General features: G+C 37.6%; 1 protein-coding gene across 3 annotated transcripts in view; it reads right to left on the bottom strand.

Annotated features, from left to right (window-relative positions):
• Positions 1-442: 442 nt before the first annotated feature.
• Positions 443-17,023, bottom strand: part of ZNF277 (zinc finger protein 277) — a 112,165-nt gene continuing 95,584 nt past the window's right edge. For all 3 annotated transcript variants that reach the window (XM_045495358.1, XM_045495359.1, XM_045495360.1), the window contains 7 exons: positions 15,675-15,785; positions 13,870-14,002; positions 6,632-6,699; positions 5,402-5,498; positions 3,626-3,668; positions 2,489-2,663; positions 443-751 (listed from right to left, as the gene is read on the bottom strand). In XM_045495358.1, coding sequence (XP_045351314.1) covers positions 565-751; positions 2,489-2,663; positions 3,626-3,668; positions 5,402-5,498; positions 6,632-6,699; positions 13,870-14,002; positions 15,675-15,785 — 814 coding nt within the window. In that variant the 3' untranslated portion in view covers positions 443-564. The remainder of the gene's footprint in view (positions 752-2,488; positions 2,664-3,625; positions 3,669-5,401; positions 5,499-6,631; positions 6,700-13,869; positions 14,003-15,674; positions 15,786-17,023) is intronic.

The following is a 17,023-nucleotide window of genomic DNA, read 5'->3' as shown; positions in this document are numbered from 1 at the left end:
ATTCTCACATCCCTAAAACTGGTACATGGATATTATGTGCCTGGTGTGATACAACAGGGATAGTACTTCTTATAAATTATTCTTGACAAAAAATAATTTTGAACACAAATTTACTGGAACTTCTTACATCTACCAGTCTGCAGGAGAATGGGTGATAGAGGAAAAAAAACTTTATCAATAATTTGAACACTTCATTTGTGATTTGCATGTCTTCCTTATTAAAAAAAATTTTTTTTTAAAGTAATCTCTGCATCCAACATGGGGCTCAAACTCATGACCTTGCGATCAAGAGTCACATGCTCCACCAACTGAGCCAACTAGGCACCCCACATGTCCTTATTATAGATAACCTAGTCTAATGAAATGAGATCATTTATAATGATTACATAGTAAAACGTTATAGCCAAAAATACAAAAAGTCCTCACTTTATTTTTTAAAAAGTACTTTTGAAAAATGTTATTTCACCAGGTTCTAATCCTTTGCTGATATTCAAATTTAAACAATTTTTCTGAGTCTGTCTCATAAGCGAAAAACATGAAAAGTTGGTTCTGTGGCATTTTCTTCTAGTTTTTCAAGCCCTCATGTAGTAGCAACTGGTTCAAAATACTGGTTTGTTTCAAAGCATGCAGTTTAGATGTATCTTCGCTGATGATGGTGATATTTCCATTTTGTTCCTGAGCTGTCAGGTCACTTTCACTGTCAGACAGTGTACATAGTAGAATATCGTTTTCATAGGTTGGAAAATAATACCTGAAAACAACCAAAGACATGTTGAATAAATCCAGAAAAGTTTCTAGGCAAATGAACATACACGTTACTATAATTCTGCCAGGTTTCTTTGTCAACAGTTTCAATAGCATTTTGCAAAAGTGGTATGGGGAAATAACTTGTGAATTACTTTTACTTTGACCTCTACTGGATGACATCATTCTTGCTAGTATCCTTGCTAGCTGCCCATTTGGCCTGTGCTTCATATTCCCACAGAAATTCACTACCTGAAAAGGCAGCTTACTCTAGAACCAAGCAGCTCTAGTTGCTAGGGATATCTCCACAGATAAGGCTAAAAATGGCAATCCTTTCATTTTTACTCTAAGTCCCAGTTCCTCCCTAGAGGTTAACAAAATTCAAATATGGCTACTCTTTCGTACATTAATCCTTCATATATCTGATGAAAACAATTTCCCTTGAGTGTGTGTGTGTGTGTGTGTGTGTGTGTGTGTGTGTGTGTCTGTGTGTCTGTGTGTCCTTCCCAACCTAATCATTACTGGTTCCTTCATTCTAGGTGAACAAAAATCAAACATCTACAGAATTTTAAGTCTATTATTCTGGTTCCTTTTCTGGACACATTTAGGAGTTAGCTCTGGTGTATCTCTAAAGATTTCAACTTACTTAACGAGAATTATAGGAACAGGGTCTCAGGTCAATCCAGAACTGACTTTGTCTTTCACAAATCTAGGATTTTTTAAAGACGAAAATCTAGCACTTTTCGGCTAGTGTTCGGGGGCAGGGGTGGAGTGGGGAGGGGGTGGTGGTGCAGATTTAACATTCTCTGAGAGGAACCTCCAGGTAGCTAGAACCCTATAACTTCTCAGAGGTTCCCTCAGCTGAGGTTGTCCAGACTGATATGAGGACCAGCCCAGAAGGCAGAACTGGCAAAGGATACCTGGCAGTCTGATACCACCTACAGAGGTATAGATCTGTGGGCCAACTGCTTAACATTTATAAAGTACTGAGATGCAAAGTATATACCCAAAGCCCTAATAGCTGGATGTTCTTCGACACAGTAATGTTATTTCTAGGAGCTTATCTAAATGAAAAATTAGATCAGTGTGCAAAAATGCAGGCGTATGGATAGCCACTGTGTTACTATTTATAAGAACAAAATGCAAGAAGTAATCTCACTATCTAACAAATTAGGTAGATCTAGTGAATGGGATATTTGGCAACCCTAAAAAATGATGCAATAGATGTATATTGGTATAGAAAAATGCTTACAACATTCTCTTAACATAATTTTAAAAATTGATACTTCTATATCTACATCTTTATCTATCTTCATACCACAAAATCTGAACTAGTTGGTTACATTTATAAAAGGGGGATTACTTTAAAAATCAGGTTTAAAATATATATTTTTTAATGTTTATTTATTTTTGAAAGAGAGAGACAGAGTGCGAGTGGGAGAAGGGCAGAGGGAAAGGGAGACACAGAATCTGAAACAGGCTCCAGACTGAGCTGTTAGCACAGAGCTTGATGCGGGGCTCGAACTCACAGACCACAAGATCATGACCTGAGCTGAAGTCGGACTCTTAACTGACTGAGCCACCCAGGCGCCGCTTAAAAATAAGGGTTTTGAAAATTTTTACTTTTTACAGTAAACATACATTTCTCTCTTATTGAACTGAATAAAGGAACAAATAAGGGCTATGGAGCAAAGAAGTACTGAAAACATAGGACATTAAGGATATTGAGCAAAGAATTACTCACTCTGGTTGATCCCATATCTTTCTTTCAGGAAGCAGTGATGTATGTTTAGTCTCTTCCATGTGAGTCCTTAACTCTGCTTTGGACTTGAATTTCACATGGCAACTATAACATCTACACTGGTGAATTTGCCTTCGAATGAAATTGACCAATTTTACTTGCTGATAGAAATTCAATCCTGAAAATGACAGTTTACAGAATCACTAGACAACTGGTCAGACCCATTTTTGCAAAAGAGTCACTTCCCTTTATTACCCAACCTGAAGAGGCAGTACAATTGTAAAGCATAATAATAGATACCAAATAACAACAGCCAATACTTATATAGGGCTTATGTGCTAAGCACTGTTCTAATCATTTTCCATGTATTAATTAATTAATACATTTAATTCTTGAAAAACTCTACCACATAGGTAGTACTACCATGTCCACGTTATGTGTTAGGAAACTGTCCACAGCTACACAGTTTGTAAGTGGTTGAGGTAGGATTTGACATATATACATATCTGTAAGGACAGCAAAGTAATGTGACACTTTCCAGAGTCTAGGAAAATAGTCAGTGAGCTGAGGTGTGGGAGGTAAACTTTCTAATCTTCGAGCCATTAGCAAGTCAGTAATTTACATCTTTATGCCCCTAATCTTTCTATCACAGTGACACTGAGGATGATGCAATTGGGTACATCTGTCTATGGTAAATAATCTAGCTACACTGTCAAACAGTGCAGTAGGTGTTTCGTATACATTCTCCACTCCCTCTAACAGTCTGTTGACCTGAGGCCTTATGTCACACAGCCATTAAGGGCTGGGGCTGGAATCTGAACTCTGACTTCAAAATCCATGGTCTTCCCATTAGCCCCTTCCACTTTATGAAAGATACTAACCATTAACTTGTGTTTTATTTGAAGCATATTCATATATGTAGGAAAGAAGGAAGACCATATGAAACCAAAAACCATATTTGAACGTTACAGTTCAAAATGGTTGTGAATCACTGCTTCAGGCAGTCCTGCTGAGACCATCTGTGGAGAGACACGTTTTGGCTGTGCACTCCCCAATCACGACCACTGAACGCAGGCATCGTTTACAGAATAGTGTATAAAAATGCAGCATCATGGAAAACAACTTCTGAATCAAACTTACCAAGTTCTGACTTTATTTTGAGGAGATCAAAATCGTGTGCTTCCTAAAAAAAGGAATGAATATCTGTGAGTATATAAATTATTTAATCTTTCAGGCTGAAGTTATAAACAGACAGCTTATTCATAGGAGTTTGAACACTGCTGAAACTCAGTCTCAGTTCATCATCTTCTGCTTCTGAAGTAGTCGAAATGTAACTGTTTCCCTCCCCACATCCAACTACTTTTTAAAGCACAGTCCAAACAAGTCATGCCAATCAGCTAAAACATTTTAATTATTCACAGTTTGTATCTACAGTTTTCACAATTTACTATGTATGCATTCTGCAGTCTGACAAAAGTGTCCCCAGTCTCTAGTAAGACGTGGCCCTACTTACCATACTGTGCGCCTGGACTCGAATTATGGATATAGGTCCTTTGCTACACAAGCAGATAGGTGATTTTGCAAATCTGCTTTTCATTTTATGCTGTCAAGTACACTGCTTAATGCAAATTTCTCTTCACTCACATCTTCCCACAAATTACATTTCTTTTGATTTTTACAATGCAGACTTATTTTATTCTGTTCCACTCCTGCAATCGTCCATCTGGGTAAATGTTTGAACTTAAAAGCTTACAGAGAATAAAGACCATCTAACTCCCTGTGAAGGCATTTAGTGTCACATCAGAGGCAGGATGATTAGGAACGCCATTGACTCTTTATCTCCGAAAGTGACTGAGCAGAGGCCGTGGACACGGGTCAAGGGTGTTGCAAAGGGGATTCCTACACAGGGTGGGGGGCTGAGACTTCCTTCAGTTCAAAGATTTTAGGATATTATGAATTAATTTTAAATGCTAGAAACTATACACACAATACTATCAGCAACCTGTTTCAGAGAAAATTACTCTCTGCTTTCATAAGGTAAACGCTCGTGGCCTTTTGAATACCTTCTAAGTTCTTACTTTACGGAACTGAGAACAGTGCGTCTGAATGAGAGTGGGGAGAAGGTGGGTGAAACAGGATGCTCTGCATCACGGTTGGCAGAGACGGCCAGGGGAGGGTAGGGAGAGCATATGAGAATCATCCGGCAATATTTTTCTATTATAATCACCCCTCTCCCCCCAAGCTGCGCTACCGTCCTGAATCATTAGATGTCCCCCTTCCCACCCCCACCGTGCAGCTTAGGATCAGAGGTGTTGGGAGTGTGTCGTCTCTCAGATACACTGGCATGAAAAAAAAGGTTTAGAATTATTACCTTCAAGCTTAGTTGTAACATAAAAATGGCATCCAGAAAAGAACACACAGGCTGGAAACGCCCTCACATTTCTTCCCTCCAAATCCTTGTAACTGAAGGAGCTGCACAGCCACACCATGCACCCTCTCTGCCGGTGTCCCCCATTTCATCAAGGGCTTTGTGAAGGGCAACTTTCTCCCTTCTGCTCTCCTTACCAGCACAGGAAGCAGTGGAAAAAGACTTAGAACCTGTCTATATCTTGAGCGCTGTTAATCATGGATACAGGTCCCGCATTCTAAATGAGAATTATCTACGAAGATCTGAGAGGAAGGACAGCACGAATGGTCTGCGAACTCCTATGCTGACCTTTCACATAGGTCCAGTGCCCTGTACTCAGCTGTCCTGAGTTCTGGTTCTCCTTGATGGATCTGGCGGTCTCTCGTTTTGCTTATCGCATTTTTAGGAACAGGATGACAGAAATTAAACATAGAAGCTGATAAGACTGCTACTGCTATCAGCCACCCTGCCAGAAGAAAACAAAATTCAGACGAATACAAGCATCTTACCTCCATGTGGACACATAATTTCTCAATTGTTTCTGCTTGCTTTTCACAAAATAGGCAGACAGCAGAGTCAGGGCGCTCTTCCCAATCAGACCAGTCGCTGTGTTAAAAAAGAAAATAGTAAATACGGAGATTCCCCTCACACAGTCACTTGGTATTACTTTCTCCTCCCCAGGAAACCCTGCCAATCTCTTTCAACTCTGACATCGCTGTAAAGATTGTCACATCATATTATGACTTTTTGATACAGCTTTTGAAATTCAGAGCAGCACCATGAAATTAATATAAATAGCGAACAGGTGCTGCTCCATTTTCTTCTATCTGCTTCTCTTCTGAGCAGCTATTTCATTGCAGAATCAGGATAATGTCTTTCTGACACAGCCAGGTTTAATTTGCAAAGGAGGCCTATCAGAGATGCGAGGCTCTCTCTCATTAGCCACAACCACTAAGTACACATGCTGTGAAGTGTAAGGCTGGGAGTATGTCTCTGCATGACAAACGGTGTGTTTTAAAAAGCAAATTGTACATCCTTCATGTGAGAAATGCTGATCATTCAAATGGGACAAGTGTTAAATCTGGTGGTAGACAGAGAAGTTAAAAATCATACAGGACCCATATTACCTACCATTCCTGCCGACCCACCACCCCCTGCATTTATTTTTGGAGATACTGCCAACTTCTTCTCATTCCAGGAAAACTGAAATTCCAGGAGAGAAAAAAAAGGCCAAACGGCTTTGAAGGAAAAGCGGATGAGTAACGGAATCCTTTTAGGTTGAAAAACACATGTCTCAAGGCTGTAACTCCAAGGAAAGGAGCTGTGAGTTTCCAGTGACTCGAGTTTTCAGTGACTCAATGGGATGAACATGGAACAAGGTTAACTTCACTTCCATTATATTCTCTAATCATATCACTTCAAGGTCTGGGCACCAACCAAGTGAGCAAAACACCAATAGAAGGTATTTTTCTCTGCACTATATTTTACCTGTGTGTCCAATTAACAGTTTTAAAGGCAAAACACTATTTAGTTAGAGTAACAGTTGCTTTAATGATTTTTATGCCGAAGTTACTTTGAATTCAAGTTTTTGCACTAATATATGGAAGGATGGATGGCTTAAAAAGAAAGTCTTTTTTATTTCTATTCTCTCTTCAGAATGATCATTTTAAACCAACTGAAGAAATGTTTTCCTACTCTTAAAACAACCAAAATTAATTAGCAGCAGTAACAAGTCTTACTCTTCCTGATGGTCTAGCAACTCCCGATCATCTTCCAACTGAACTTCCTCCCACGATTTTCCAAGTTCCTTTGTGGGAAGAACAGAAGGATTAGAGAGCTGGAAGAAGCAGGGTGAAGAGGAGAAAGGAGAGAGAAAATAGACACAGAACTTAAAAAAAAAAACAACCATAAAAAACCCCCACAGAAACTCATACTCGGTGGTCTTAAATCAATACACGTAAGATTTATTAAAACAGTTATTTCGGTGACAAGGAAGGATGTATCCTAAAACATTTTTAATGTTTTTCTTTTTGGAGAAGCAGCAGTATTTTTTCAATCAAATTCCTTTCTCTTAAATGTAAACCAGCATTTCTTAACCCTGGATGCACATTAGAATCTCTTGGGGATCTTTTTGGAAATCCAAAAATATCTCTGGATGGGGACCCTGAAACACTGTCCTAGCTGGACTGTTTCTCCTTGAGGTCCCCCACAGTCTATTTTTCAAACAGCAGCACAGTGATCTTTCTAAAGGACACTTCCCTGTTTGTATAAACCCTCCCATGGCTTCTTAACCACATGGAGGACAAAATTCAGAGGCCTTACCATGGCTTGTAAGATCTCCACGTTCTGCCCTGGCTCCTTCTCCATCCCTTAGGGCCCACCACTTTTTCTCTGGCTCAGTTTGCTCCAGACACATCAGTCTTTTTGCTTGAACACAGCAGGCTCACCTCTACCCAGCTCCTGTACTTGTTGTATTCTCTGTCTGAACACTGCTCTCTCACATAACTGCAGGGTTCAGTCATTCTGGCATCTGCTTAAATGTTACCATCTCTTTTTCTGACTACTCTGTTAAAACTACACCCCTTCTCCAAGTTACTTTTTATTCCCCTATTATGTTTTTTATTTTCGTTAAAGCATTGATCACTACCTGAAATCAAGTTTGTGTTATCTATTTGTTTTCTTATTCGCTATTCGTTTTTTCCACCAGAATGCCCATGAGGACATGGACTTTGTTCACGGTTACGTTTCCAGACCCAGGCATACAGTAAGTACTAGAAAGTATTTTTAAAATTAAATTATAACTGAAAAATCTAACAATTCAATGCCAATTTAGATTCTATCTCAAAAGGTTTTTGTAAGGTGATTAAATAAATTAGCTAACGTATGAGTATACCTCAGAAATATTGTAGGTTTGGTCCCAGACTATCAATATAAGGCAAGTCAAATGAACATTTGGTTTCCTAGTGCATATAAAAGTTATGTTTATATTATACTGTAGTATTTTATGTGTACAAGCATTTTATCTAAAAAAATAATGTACATACCTTACTTAAGTACTCTGAGAATTACCAAAATGTGACCCCAAGACATGAAGTGAGCAAATGCTGTTGAAAAAATGGTGCTGATAGACTTGCTCAAAACAAAGTGGCCACAAATCTTCAATCTGTAAAAAATGCCTGTCTGCAAAGTGCAATACAACAAAGAACGCCTGGATATAAATACATGATACCAGGCAACAGTAAGTACTCAAGTATCTACTCAAATCTCTTTTATTTCTCACAGTTCATGGAGAAGCTCTACCCATTTAGGGCTGTGTCTGGCAAATTGAGTCATAGTTTCAGCAAAACTTTATGGAGCGTTGAGTAGAAATCATTTCTTTTGGCCCCACCATTTCTCTTTTCTATTCTTGAGTCATTCTCTTGTCTTTTCTTCTCTCTCCATCCAATTTTCCCACTATGCCATGCAAAAGCAGAGAGTACATTAAAGAGGGATGTAGGAACAATAATGGACACCTTTTCAAGCAGCTAAACTATGGTTACAGTCAAGATTGACCTGACCTGCCACAAATACAGACATCCTTGATAGATATTCCTCCTTTGGAAAAAAATAACCAAAATTTACTCTCAGTTATGAATATTTTTTCCTCTAAAAAGGTATTCATTTATCCAAAAACAAAGAACTATAAGGTCCATTATGATTTAGGAAAAAAGAAAATCTATCATTCATCAACTTAATGAGAGGTTTTGAAGCTGTCATTATCTATCAGCTAAATGATGCATAAACTCAGACACGCAGAGATTTACCATAATGTCATTAGAGATATTTAATTTGGAGTCTATAATGTATTTCCCAGAGTTGTCACGAAATGTCTGAACCTCATTATGGACACCAAGAATGGCCTCAAAACTGCCAATAGGATCTTTGTTAGTTGGAATTTTTGGTGATGAATTAAATCTTTCATGGATTACTTGGTCTCTCCGGACTTGTACTTTAAGGTCATTGCTGCAAGATATTAATTCAAGGAAGGGCCATCTATTACCATTTTCAGTGATATGGGCAAATGTTGTTGATCAATAAATGTTTTGGCCAAAGAGACATAAAATATCTTTCAGTATCAAACTTCCAAACTCAAAGCATTATTGTGCAATTTTCTCAGTATTTGGTAGAACGCGTAGGAATTTTTCTAGGCAATACAGCACTAACTGTTTACCATTTGAGAGGAAAATGGAACTCCGTGATCATTAGTGTAGTAGGTAACAAGTGATTTGCAGGTGACATTGGCCCAGACTTTCCTAGAATGCTCTGCCGTGTACAGTCGAATATATATAGTTTATTATAGGAATAAGACCCAAAAAGAAGAAAAAAAAAAACAAAACAAAACAGAGCACAGAACTCCCTAATTAAGATTCTGTGCCTGCTAATGAATCATGTTAGGAAAGCAAAGAATTCAAAAAAAAAACAAAGTTTGGAAGGCATGTCAGTAAAGATGTTCAGAACACCCCCTCAACCTCCTGCATCAGATGGTTTATGATCAATGAGAGGGTGGACAAGAAAAACAAAAAAAAATCCTCTTCACCCAGCATCCCCACCGCTCCACACACAAACTTCTATGTACTTACACAAAAAACCCAGCATAAACAGAGAAAGAAGTGTCTTAAATGTTAATGATTTCAGTAGAGAGAACTATACCAAAACTATGAAAACAGGTTAAGAGCACAATTCTGTTACAAATGGCTCTGTATATTTTAAGAATAAAAAAATAGAAATCAAAAAACGATAAAGCCACAGCAAAAACAGTTTCCTTTAGGAAAATTCAGGGCTTGAAACAGGAGTACCTTAGGAATAGGCAGCTGAAGGCTCAATGATGATGTACACAGTTCATTTCCCTCTGAGGCAGGGGAATCTGAATGTGAAACTGCCTGTGAAATTGTCCCCTTGGCCATCCCCCTAGCCATTGAGCCCTTTTGTTTGTGAGAAAACAAAGAAAGAACCCGTAAGTAGGTAATCCAGAATATGCATAGGGACTTTTTATGTATTTGCAAGTCTGTTATTATTCAAAAACTGATATGAATTATTAAACATGGAAATCATCTCACCTAAGGAAGAAAAATGTATCTGTCAATTCGCTGAGCTCAGAGGAGAGCCAAAACCAGCCTCTGTCCTTAGCTCTCTCACCTTTGATGACTATCAGAGGGCATCTTGCCAGGAATATCCTGGATGCTGCCAGCACTGCTGGCCTGGAGATTATGTTTGGAGCGGAGGTGAGCAACTCTGTGGGCCCATGACTCAATTACTGCATTCATGTGCTACAGGAGAGGTCCAAGCATTAACTTCATACACCCCATTCCGAGGTGCTGAAATTACGTGCTTACACGCCTGTCTCTCATACCAACTTTTAAACTCTCTGGGAGTAGGGGCTTAAATTAACCACCTTGTCCGTAATATTTTTCTTCCTCTTCCACCAGTGTCTGGTACCTGGAAGGCACTCAAATGTTTGTAGAATGTATAAAGCCAGTTAAAGCGACTCTTACAGGGAAGAGGATGTGAGAAATGGGTATGCAGACCCTGACAACTAATAACAATAGTTCTTTTTTTGTTTTTTTTTTTTTTTTTTCAACGTTTATTTATTTTTGGGACAGAGAGAGACAGAGCATGAACAGGGGAGGGGCAGAGAGAGAGGGAGACACAGAATCGGAAACAGGCTCCAGGCTCTGAGCCATCAGCCCAGAGCCTGACGCGGGGCTCGAACTCACGGAGTGCGAGATCGTGACCTGGCTGAAGTCGGACGCTTAACCGACTGCGCCACCCAGGCGCCCCAGTTCTCTTTTTGGCCCACTTTCCTCAGTCATGTAAGCCTTTTCCCTCAGAGGAATACACAGTGAGTGTCTCTCAGTATTGTTTTTCCCATCTTTGAAAATAAAACAACGTCATTATTCATTGTTTAAACTCTTAGAAGAATTCATTCTTCATATTAAATATTTTTATGAAATATTAAATATTTTCAGTAATGGGGTCTAAAAGAAAACTAAAAGGATGCTGAGAAATCTCTGGGCCTCATTTTTCTCTAACTACACATTATTAATATTGGGAACAGTTGTTTATATACTCGTTCTATTTGTTATGATGCCTTTTATTTACTACAATACTCAGGATATTATTAAGGTTGATACTTCTGGTAAGCACTTCTCTATGTTAGGACACTTCTACATCTTTAGAGACTTTATTAGCTTCTTCAGTCATTTTTTTTTTTTTAATTTTTAAAAAATTATTTATTTGCTTTTTTGAGAGAGAGACCGAGTGTGAGTGTGGGAGGGGCAGAGAGAGAGGAAGACACAGAATCCGAAGCAGGCTCCAGGCTCTGAGCTGTCAGTACACAGCCTGATGCGGGGCTTGAACTCACAAATGGTGAGATCATGGCCTGAGCTGAAGTCGGATGCTTAACCTACTGAGCCACCCAGGCGCCCCTTCTTCAATCCTTTTCTGAGTTAAGTTTACATCATTCCAAAATGCTACAGCTAATCATAACATATTTTAGGTTTTGTTTAAAAAAATTTTTTTTAATGTATGTTTATTTTTGAGAGAGACAGAGAGCAAGCAGGGCAGGGGCAGAGAGAAAGGGAGACATAGAAACTGAAGCAGGCTCCAGGCTCTGAGCTGTCAGCAGAGGGCTTGAACTCACAAACCATGAGATCATGACCTGAACCCAAGTCAGAGGCTTCAGACTGAGCCACCAGGCGCCCCTAGGTTTTATTTTTTTAAATCATTCTTATTATTGTGGGCTATTTACCTCAGTGGGAAAGCATACAGGGCTAAGAAGCCTAAGGTTGTGGGTCAGAGCCCTTGAGGAGCCTGTTGAAGTCAGCTTTTCTTTGACCTTGAATCACTTTCTAGTTTGGTACAAAAGAGAACAGGCAAGAAAGTGATCATTATGAGTTCATCACCATTACTTGACCAAAAACTCAACCAACAAAGTAAGAGGTAGGTACTAGTATTATTTCAATTGTAAACATTGAGGAAAGATTACAAAATGGATATACAGAGAGGTTAAGTATTCTGTTCTAACTATGTGACCTTGGAAAAAGACCTGTGCCTAATCTCCTAATCTATAAAATGGTGATAAAGATAAAACCTGTGACATAGGGATATGCTTAAGAGTAAATGGCTCAATATAAATACCCAAGATGGTGCCTGGCACATATCAAGTACTCAAATGTTGCTAGTTAAAAGAAAAAAATTACTGCTATTTATCACTATTTTTCTAAAGTGATTTAATTTTCATTTTATATATTATTAAAGTCTTTATATTCTCTTGAAACACTTCTCTTAGGCTATGATTCATGCCACATGACATCTGGGCAGTCAGTGGGCAGTAAAATCTAGCATGCTCATCTAGAGACAGCTGGTCCTTGTAGATAATTTCAGTTTTGACAGACACACTACTTGATGCCCAGAGAATAAAGTATCATACTTTTCTAAAAGTGCCAGCAGAATTTGAGTGAGCAGTCCTTTTGAAGTCTCCTCTAAAAGGTAAATACCTCCAGCTATATAATGTTCCGCTAGTCCCAAGGTCTTGAATATCATTTTAAAAGATCCCCGGAAGGAAGTACTGTTAAATTGCTTCCACAGCTTTCTGCAGTAGGTGGTATTTCTTAGGGCTAACACTGAGGTCTACTCCCCATTGGACTGGGCTGGCCCTGAAGCAGCGTTTGTTCTAGGAATGAAGGACTGGTTTCTAGAGAAGATTGAAGGACTCAGAGGGTGCCTTTGCCTTTAGCTAGTTGTAAAACATTTGTAGCAGATCATGGCAACCTCTCGGAGTCAATCTTCAAACACATGTCAAACTTGCTTCTCAAGGGGAATTTTACTTTAACACTATAAGGTTTAGTTAGAACAGACAAAAATTCCACCCTCCAGCAGAGAGTTCCACCATATTTCAGGATATGCTTGTTTCTGCCCAACAGATAAAATGGTTGATTATAATCAGTTATGCCTTCTGTGGCTACTGAGTTTGATTCTAATTTCCTATTGCAAGGAAAAAAATAATTTCCATTTGCCTAAGAAACATGTCGGAAAGAGAACTCTCTAGCTTTCTTCTAATTCCAGCAGAGAGTTCCTTAACTCCTTTCTTTAAACGAGTGGATCCTCTCCTTTGTAATGTACAGCGCCCCCCCCCCCCCCCCCCAAATTCAGCAGACTAGGGCAGGGCGCTAGCACTCCCAGTCACTGTGTCATTCAGAATCCCCTCGCACATTTCCAAATACCCCCCCCCCCCCACCCGTGACGCGTGCTGCACCAGCTGAATATGTTCTCTTAACCGAAAAGGTCAGCAAGTGGTTTTGAGGTTTCTAAAGAAGGAAAGCTTTTAATATATTTAAAATCCTCGACATGATAACTCCATTATTACGTTCTATTAGCCAAACAAATAAAAGTCCTCTTGCCTAGTGAAATGATTTGGTTTCTCTAAAATTTCCATCAAAGATATGCTGGCCAAGGAGGATGATACTTTTTTTTCTTTATGAGGAAGGGAAGATTTTTTTAAAGGGGAAAGAGGAAAGAGTAAAAGATTGTTTTTTTTTAAAGGGTTATCTAGCATAGCACACCTAGCACATCCAGCTGTCAAGAGATGTTTTTTGTAGAGAATATAGTCTCTGGACTCAAGGTAATAGATAATATCACAAATGGGAGAGAATACGTGGATATCCAAGTACCTTATATCTATTATTACTTTTTTTGTTCAAGATCACTATGAATCCTACAGGCATGACATTTTTACTGTGTAAAATTCTGGCAAATCAAAGACAAACCAAATCAAGTTGCGATTTATAAACTAACCCTTTTAAAGCTAATCACTGCTTGAAAGTGTCCCTTGATTGCATTTTGACCTTTCTACTAATTGCTTGTTTAAATATTAGACAGCCCTTGGAAAGATATTTGTTCGTGGAAATGCAAATTTTAAATTATGAAGAGAAAGGCTTACCAAATAATTGATGACATAAAATCGGTCATATTCTCTGTTCTTAGGATTGATCCTCCGATGCTGTTTTTTCCTCATATGATCTTTAAGCGTATTTTTGTCCCTGAAGGTCTTCTCACAGTATAAGCACTGCAAGCTAAAAGAAATGCACAAACATTGACAGATTACAGAAGTCTCTTGGATAGTTGCTGCAATAGCCCTTTATTATTAAGTCTTATGATTATTCATTTTAGGTCACAAAGAATCTTCAACTGGGATATGACATCCTTGTTGGAACCCTCTCACTTTATTCCTTTGACTTTGTGGGATGCATGCGTGGTTTATTTTGTAGTTGGCTAAGTTAGCCAACTTGGCTATGCAGTTCAAACCGTGACAAAGATAGCTAAGATCCAAAAATTATTTGTGTTTTCTAATCAAATGATCTCTTCCAAAAATGAAAACACAGGCATGTTCTTCAAATAATTATGCTGATTGATAACTAGCATTGGCTGCCTCCATTGAGTACAACAAATTAGCCCATGCGTAGATTTGCAAGGGTTAATTCCTACTTCCAGTACATATTTAACTATGGGACTTGGTCAAGTTACTTGCCCTCTCTGTTGTCATTCATTTTCTACTGAAAATGAACAGATTGCTAATAAAATATCTTCCTCATCCTACATCTGACAGTTCATATGGCCTGTAACTTCTCCCTAGCAGTACAGTTAGAGTTCTATTTCTTGGAGTCACACAGGTTATGTCTAATCTTCCTTGCACATGAAAACTCTCAAATGACTGAAATCAGTTCAAATTTTGAATTCTTGTGTCATCACTACTAAACACCCTTTTAACCATTTCTTGTGTCACAGAAATAACTATAGTTTATGGGATAAATAAACTAACTAGGGATATTCATTATGCTAATCTTGCTAGAAAATACATCTATTATTATTCTATAAATGAAGGATCATTTAATATGAGTGAAAAGACTTGTTGTAGTGGAGTGCTGGTACCAGAATTTGAATTCAGAACTTTTAATAACAGATCTGTGTCAATTAATACATTTTTCTTAATGTTATTGCTTCAAATATTGTGGGCTGAGATTTTATTTGAAAACAAAACCCAAAAACCAAAAAAACCTAGGTTGTGAGAGAAAAATATTGGGCCCTGTTCTAGAAAGAAAAGTAGATAGATTTTTGAAAGCCATTTTAGTGACCCAGAGAATTTCTTCCTTACTTTAACAAGCTAAGCTCTAGATACCCATGGCCACCAGAATATGACCTTAGGAAAAGTGGAGTGTTGTTATATATAAATGTGAATAAATACTAAAAGGTAAAAGAATGGATATAGTATGTTATGTCTGATATAAAGCTGAATAACATACAATTTGACAATATATTTACTAAATATGTGAAAACTTATACTGTAAAGCAAAAGAATTACGAATACAAAATTAAAAAAATGGGGAGATACTAATGAGGAGATACATATAAAGATTCAAGGAAATTTATAATGTTTTATTTCTTTGGTTGGATGGAGAGAATACTCTTCTACCCTATATACTTTTTTATGGTATGTACATTGCTTGGTATATATGACACTTTTATTTAAAAAATGGTAAAAGGCAATAAGATCTAGACAAAATGAACAACACTGTGATGCAAAACGTGAACTTTTCCAACATGAGAAATGAGAAAATTCCATTTTGTTAATTACTTCTTTTAGATTAATTTTTAAAAATTCCCAACAGACATTTAAAAAAATTCCCAACAGAATTGAAAATTAAAATAACTGCAGGATATGTTTCATGGAAAAAAAAAAATACTTACTTGTCAAGCTTTTTCTGTAATGTGCACAGAAATTCATTGCAGTTTACAATGTTGTCTGGCAAGCCAATGTTGAAAGCATGTTCTCTGGCCATGTGGTTCAAAAGAACAGATCTAGGAAGAAATATGAGCAATTTATACTATTTATAAATCATCTAGTAAAAAAATCAGATCAGGAATAGCATTTTCAAAATGATAACACTAATCAGAAGTACATGCAAAGGTTAAACACTACAACACACTTTTGGGCTATGAAACAGTGATATGTTATAAAGTATTTAAGTACACATATAATCACATGAATTCTTTGTAAAGTGAGTCCAAATTTGTTCCATTATTTGCCAGTAGACAGGAATATACTCTATGTATGAATTAGTTTTCTCTCCTTTAAGTGAAAAAAAACGTGCTTTGCTGACTTTTCCAACTTATCATGGGAGGAGGAAGAGACAACTGCCAAAGGGAAATATGTCCTGCTATGCATGTCCTGGAATCAGAGACATTTAACTCACTATTGGACAGAGATCTGGAACCCACCATTCACATATCAATTATATGCAAGGGTTTTGACACACTGAATACACAGTCACCAGGCTGTTGAATAGTTTATGTGGAAAAGGAAAATTTTATGTAAATTTATCTAAGTTTTAGATAGCAAAAATGCTTATGTGTAAAAATATGTTATTCTATTGGGCCATTATCACAACTTTATTTTTATGTATGTTTGTATGTGATCTCTACATCCAACATGGGGCTTGAACTCACGACACTGAGATCAAGAGTCACATGCTCTTCCAACTGAGCCAGCCAAGCACTCCCTTTATCACAACTTTAGTTCATAAAATAAAGGTGACAGTTTTGGGGAACTCATTAATACACAAACCATTGATAGATTATGCATACTGATACATTATACAGTGTATTTTATCTACTTTAGACACTTAGCTGACCCAAAATAATTGTTTCTAGGATTATTATTTTTTTTCCTTTAGAAAATGAAATAAAGCATCCATCCCTATGAAAATGTTGTTGTTTTTTTTTTTAACTATGTAGGGTCACATTTATTAATCTCATTGTTAATATGCTCTGTTTGTCTAAGTGCTTAACTATTGATAACTTTGAATAAAACTAGTATTTTGTGGAGTATTTCACAGTACCTTTTGGCACAGATTTTTCTCTATGCCAACTGACCTATATAAGAATCAAATCTTCATTAGTGGTGTTCTAACATCAGTGTTTCAATCAAAACATTTTCTCAATTCTAGCAAGTACTTTATCTGTAGCTATCCTCTCCTTTTCAGTGTTTTCCAGACAATAATGCTCAATAGAATAACATATTTTTACACATAAGCATT

The sequence above is a fragment of the Leopardus geoffroyi genome, chromosome A2 (assembly GCF_018350155.1).
Source record: "Leopardus geoffroyi isolate Oge1 chromosome A2, O.geoffroyi_Oge1_pat1.0, whole genome shotgun sequence".
NCBI lineage: Eukaryota > Metazoa > Chordata > Mammalia > Carnivora > Felidae > Leopardus > Leopardus geoffroyi.
Note: the sequence above shows the minus strand (reverse complement) of the source record. Positions and strands in the feature narration are given on the sequence as shown.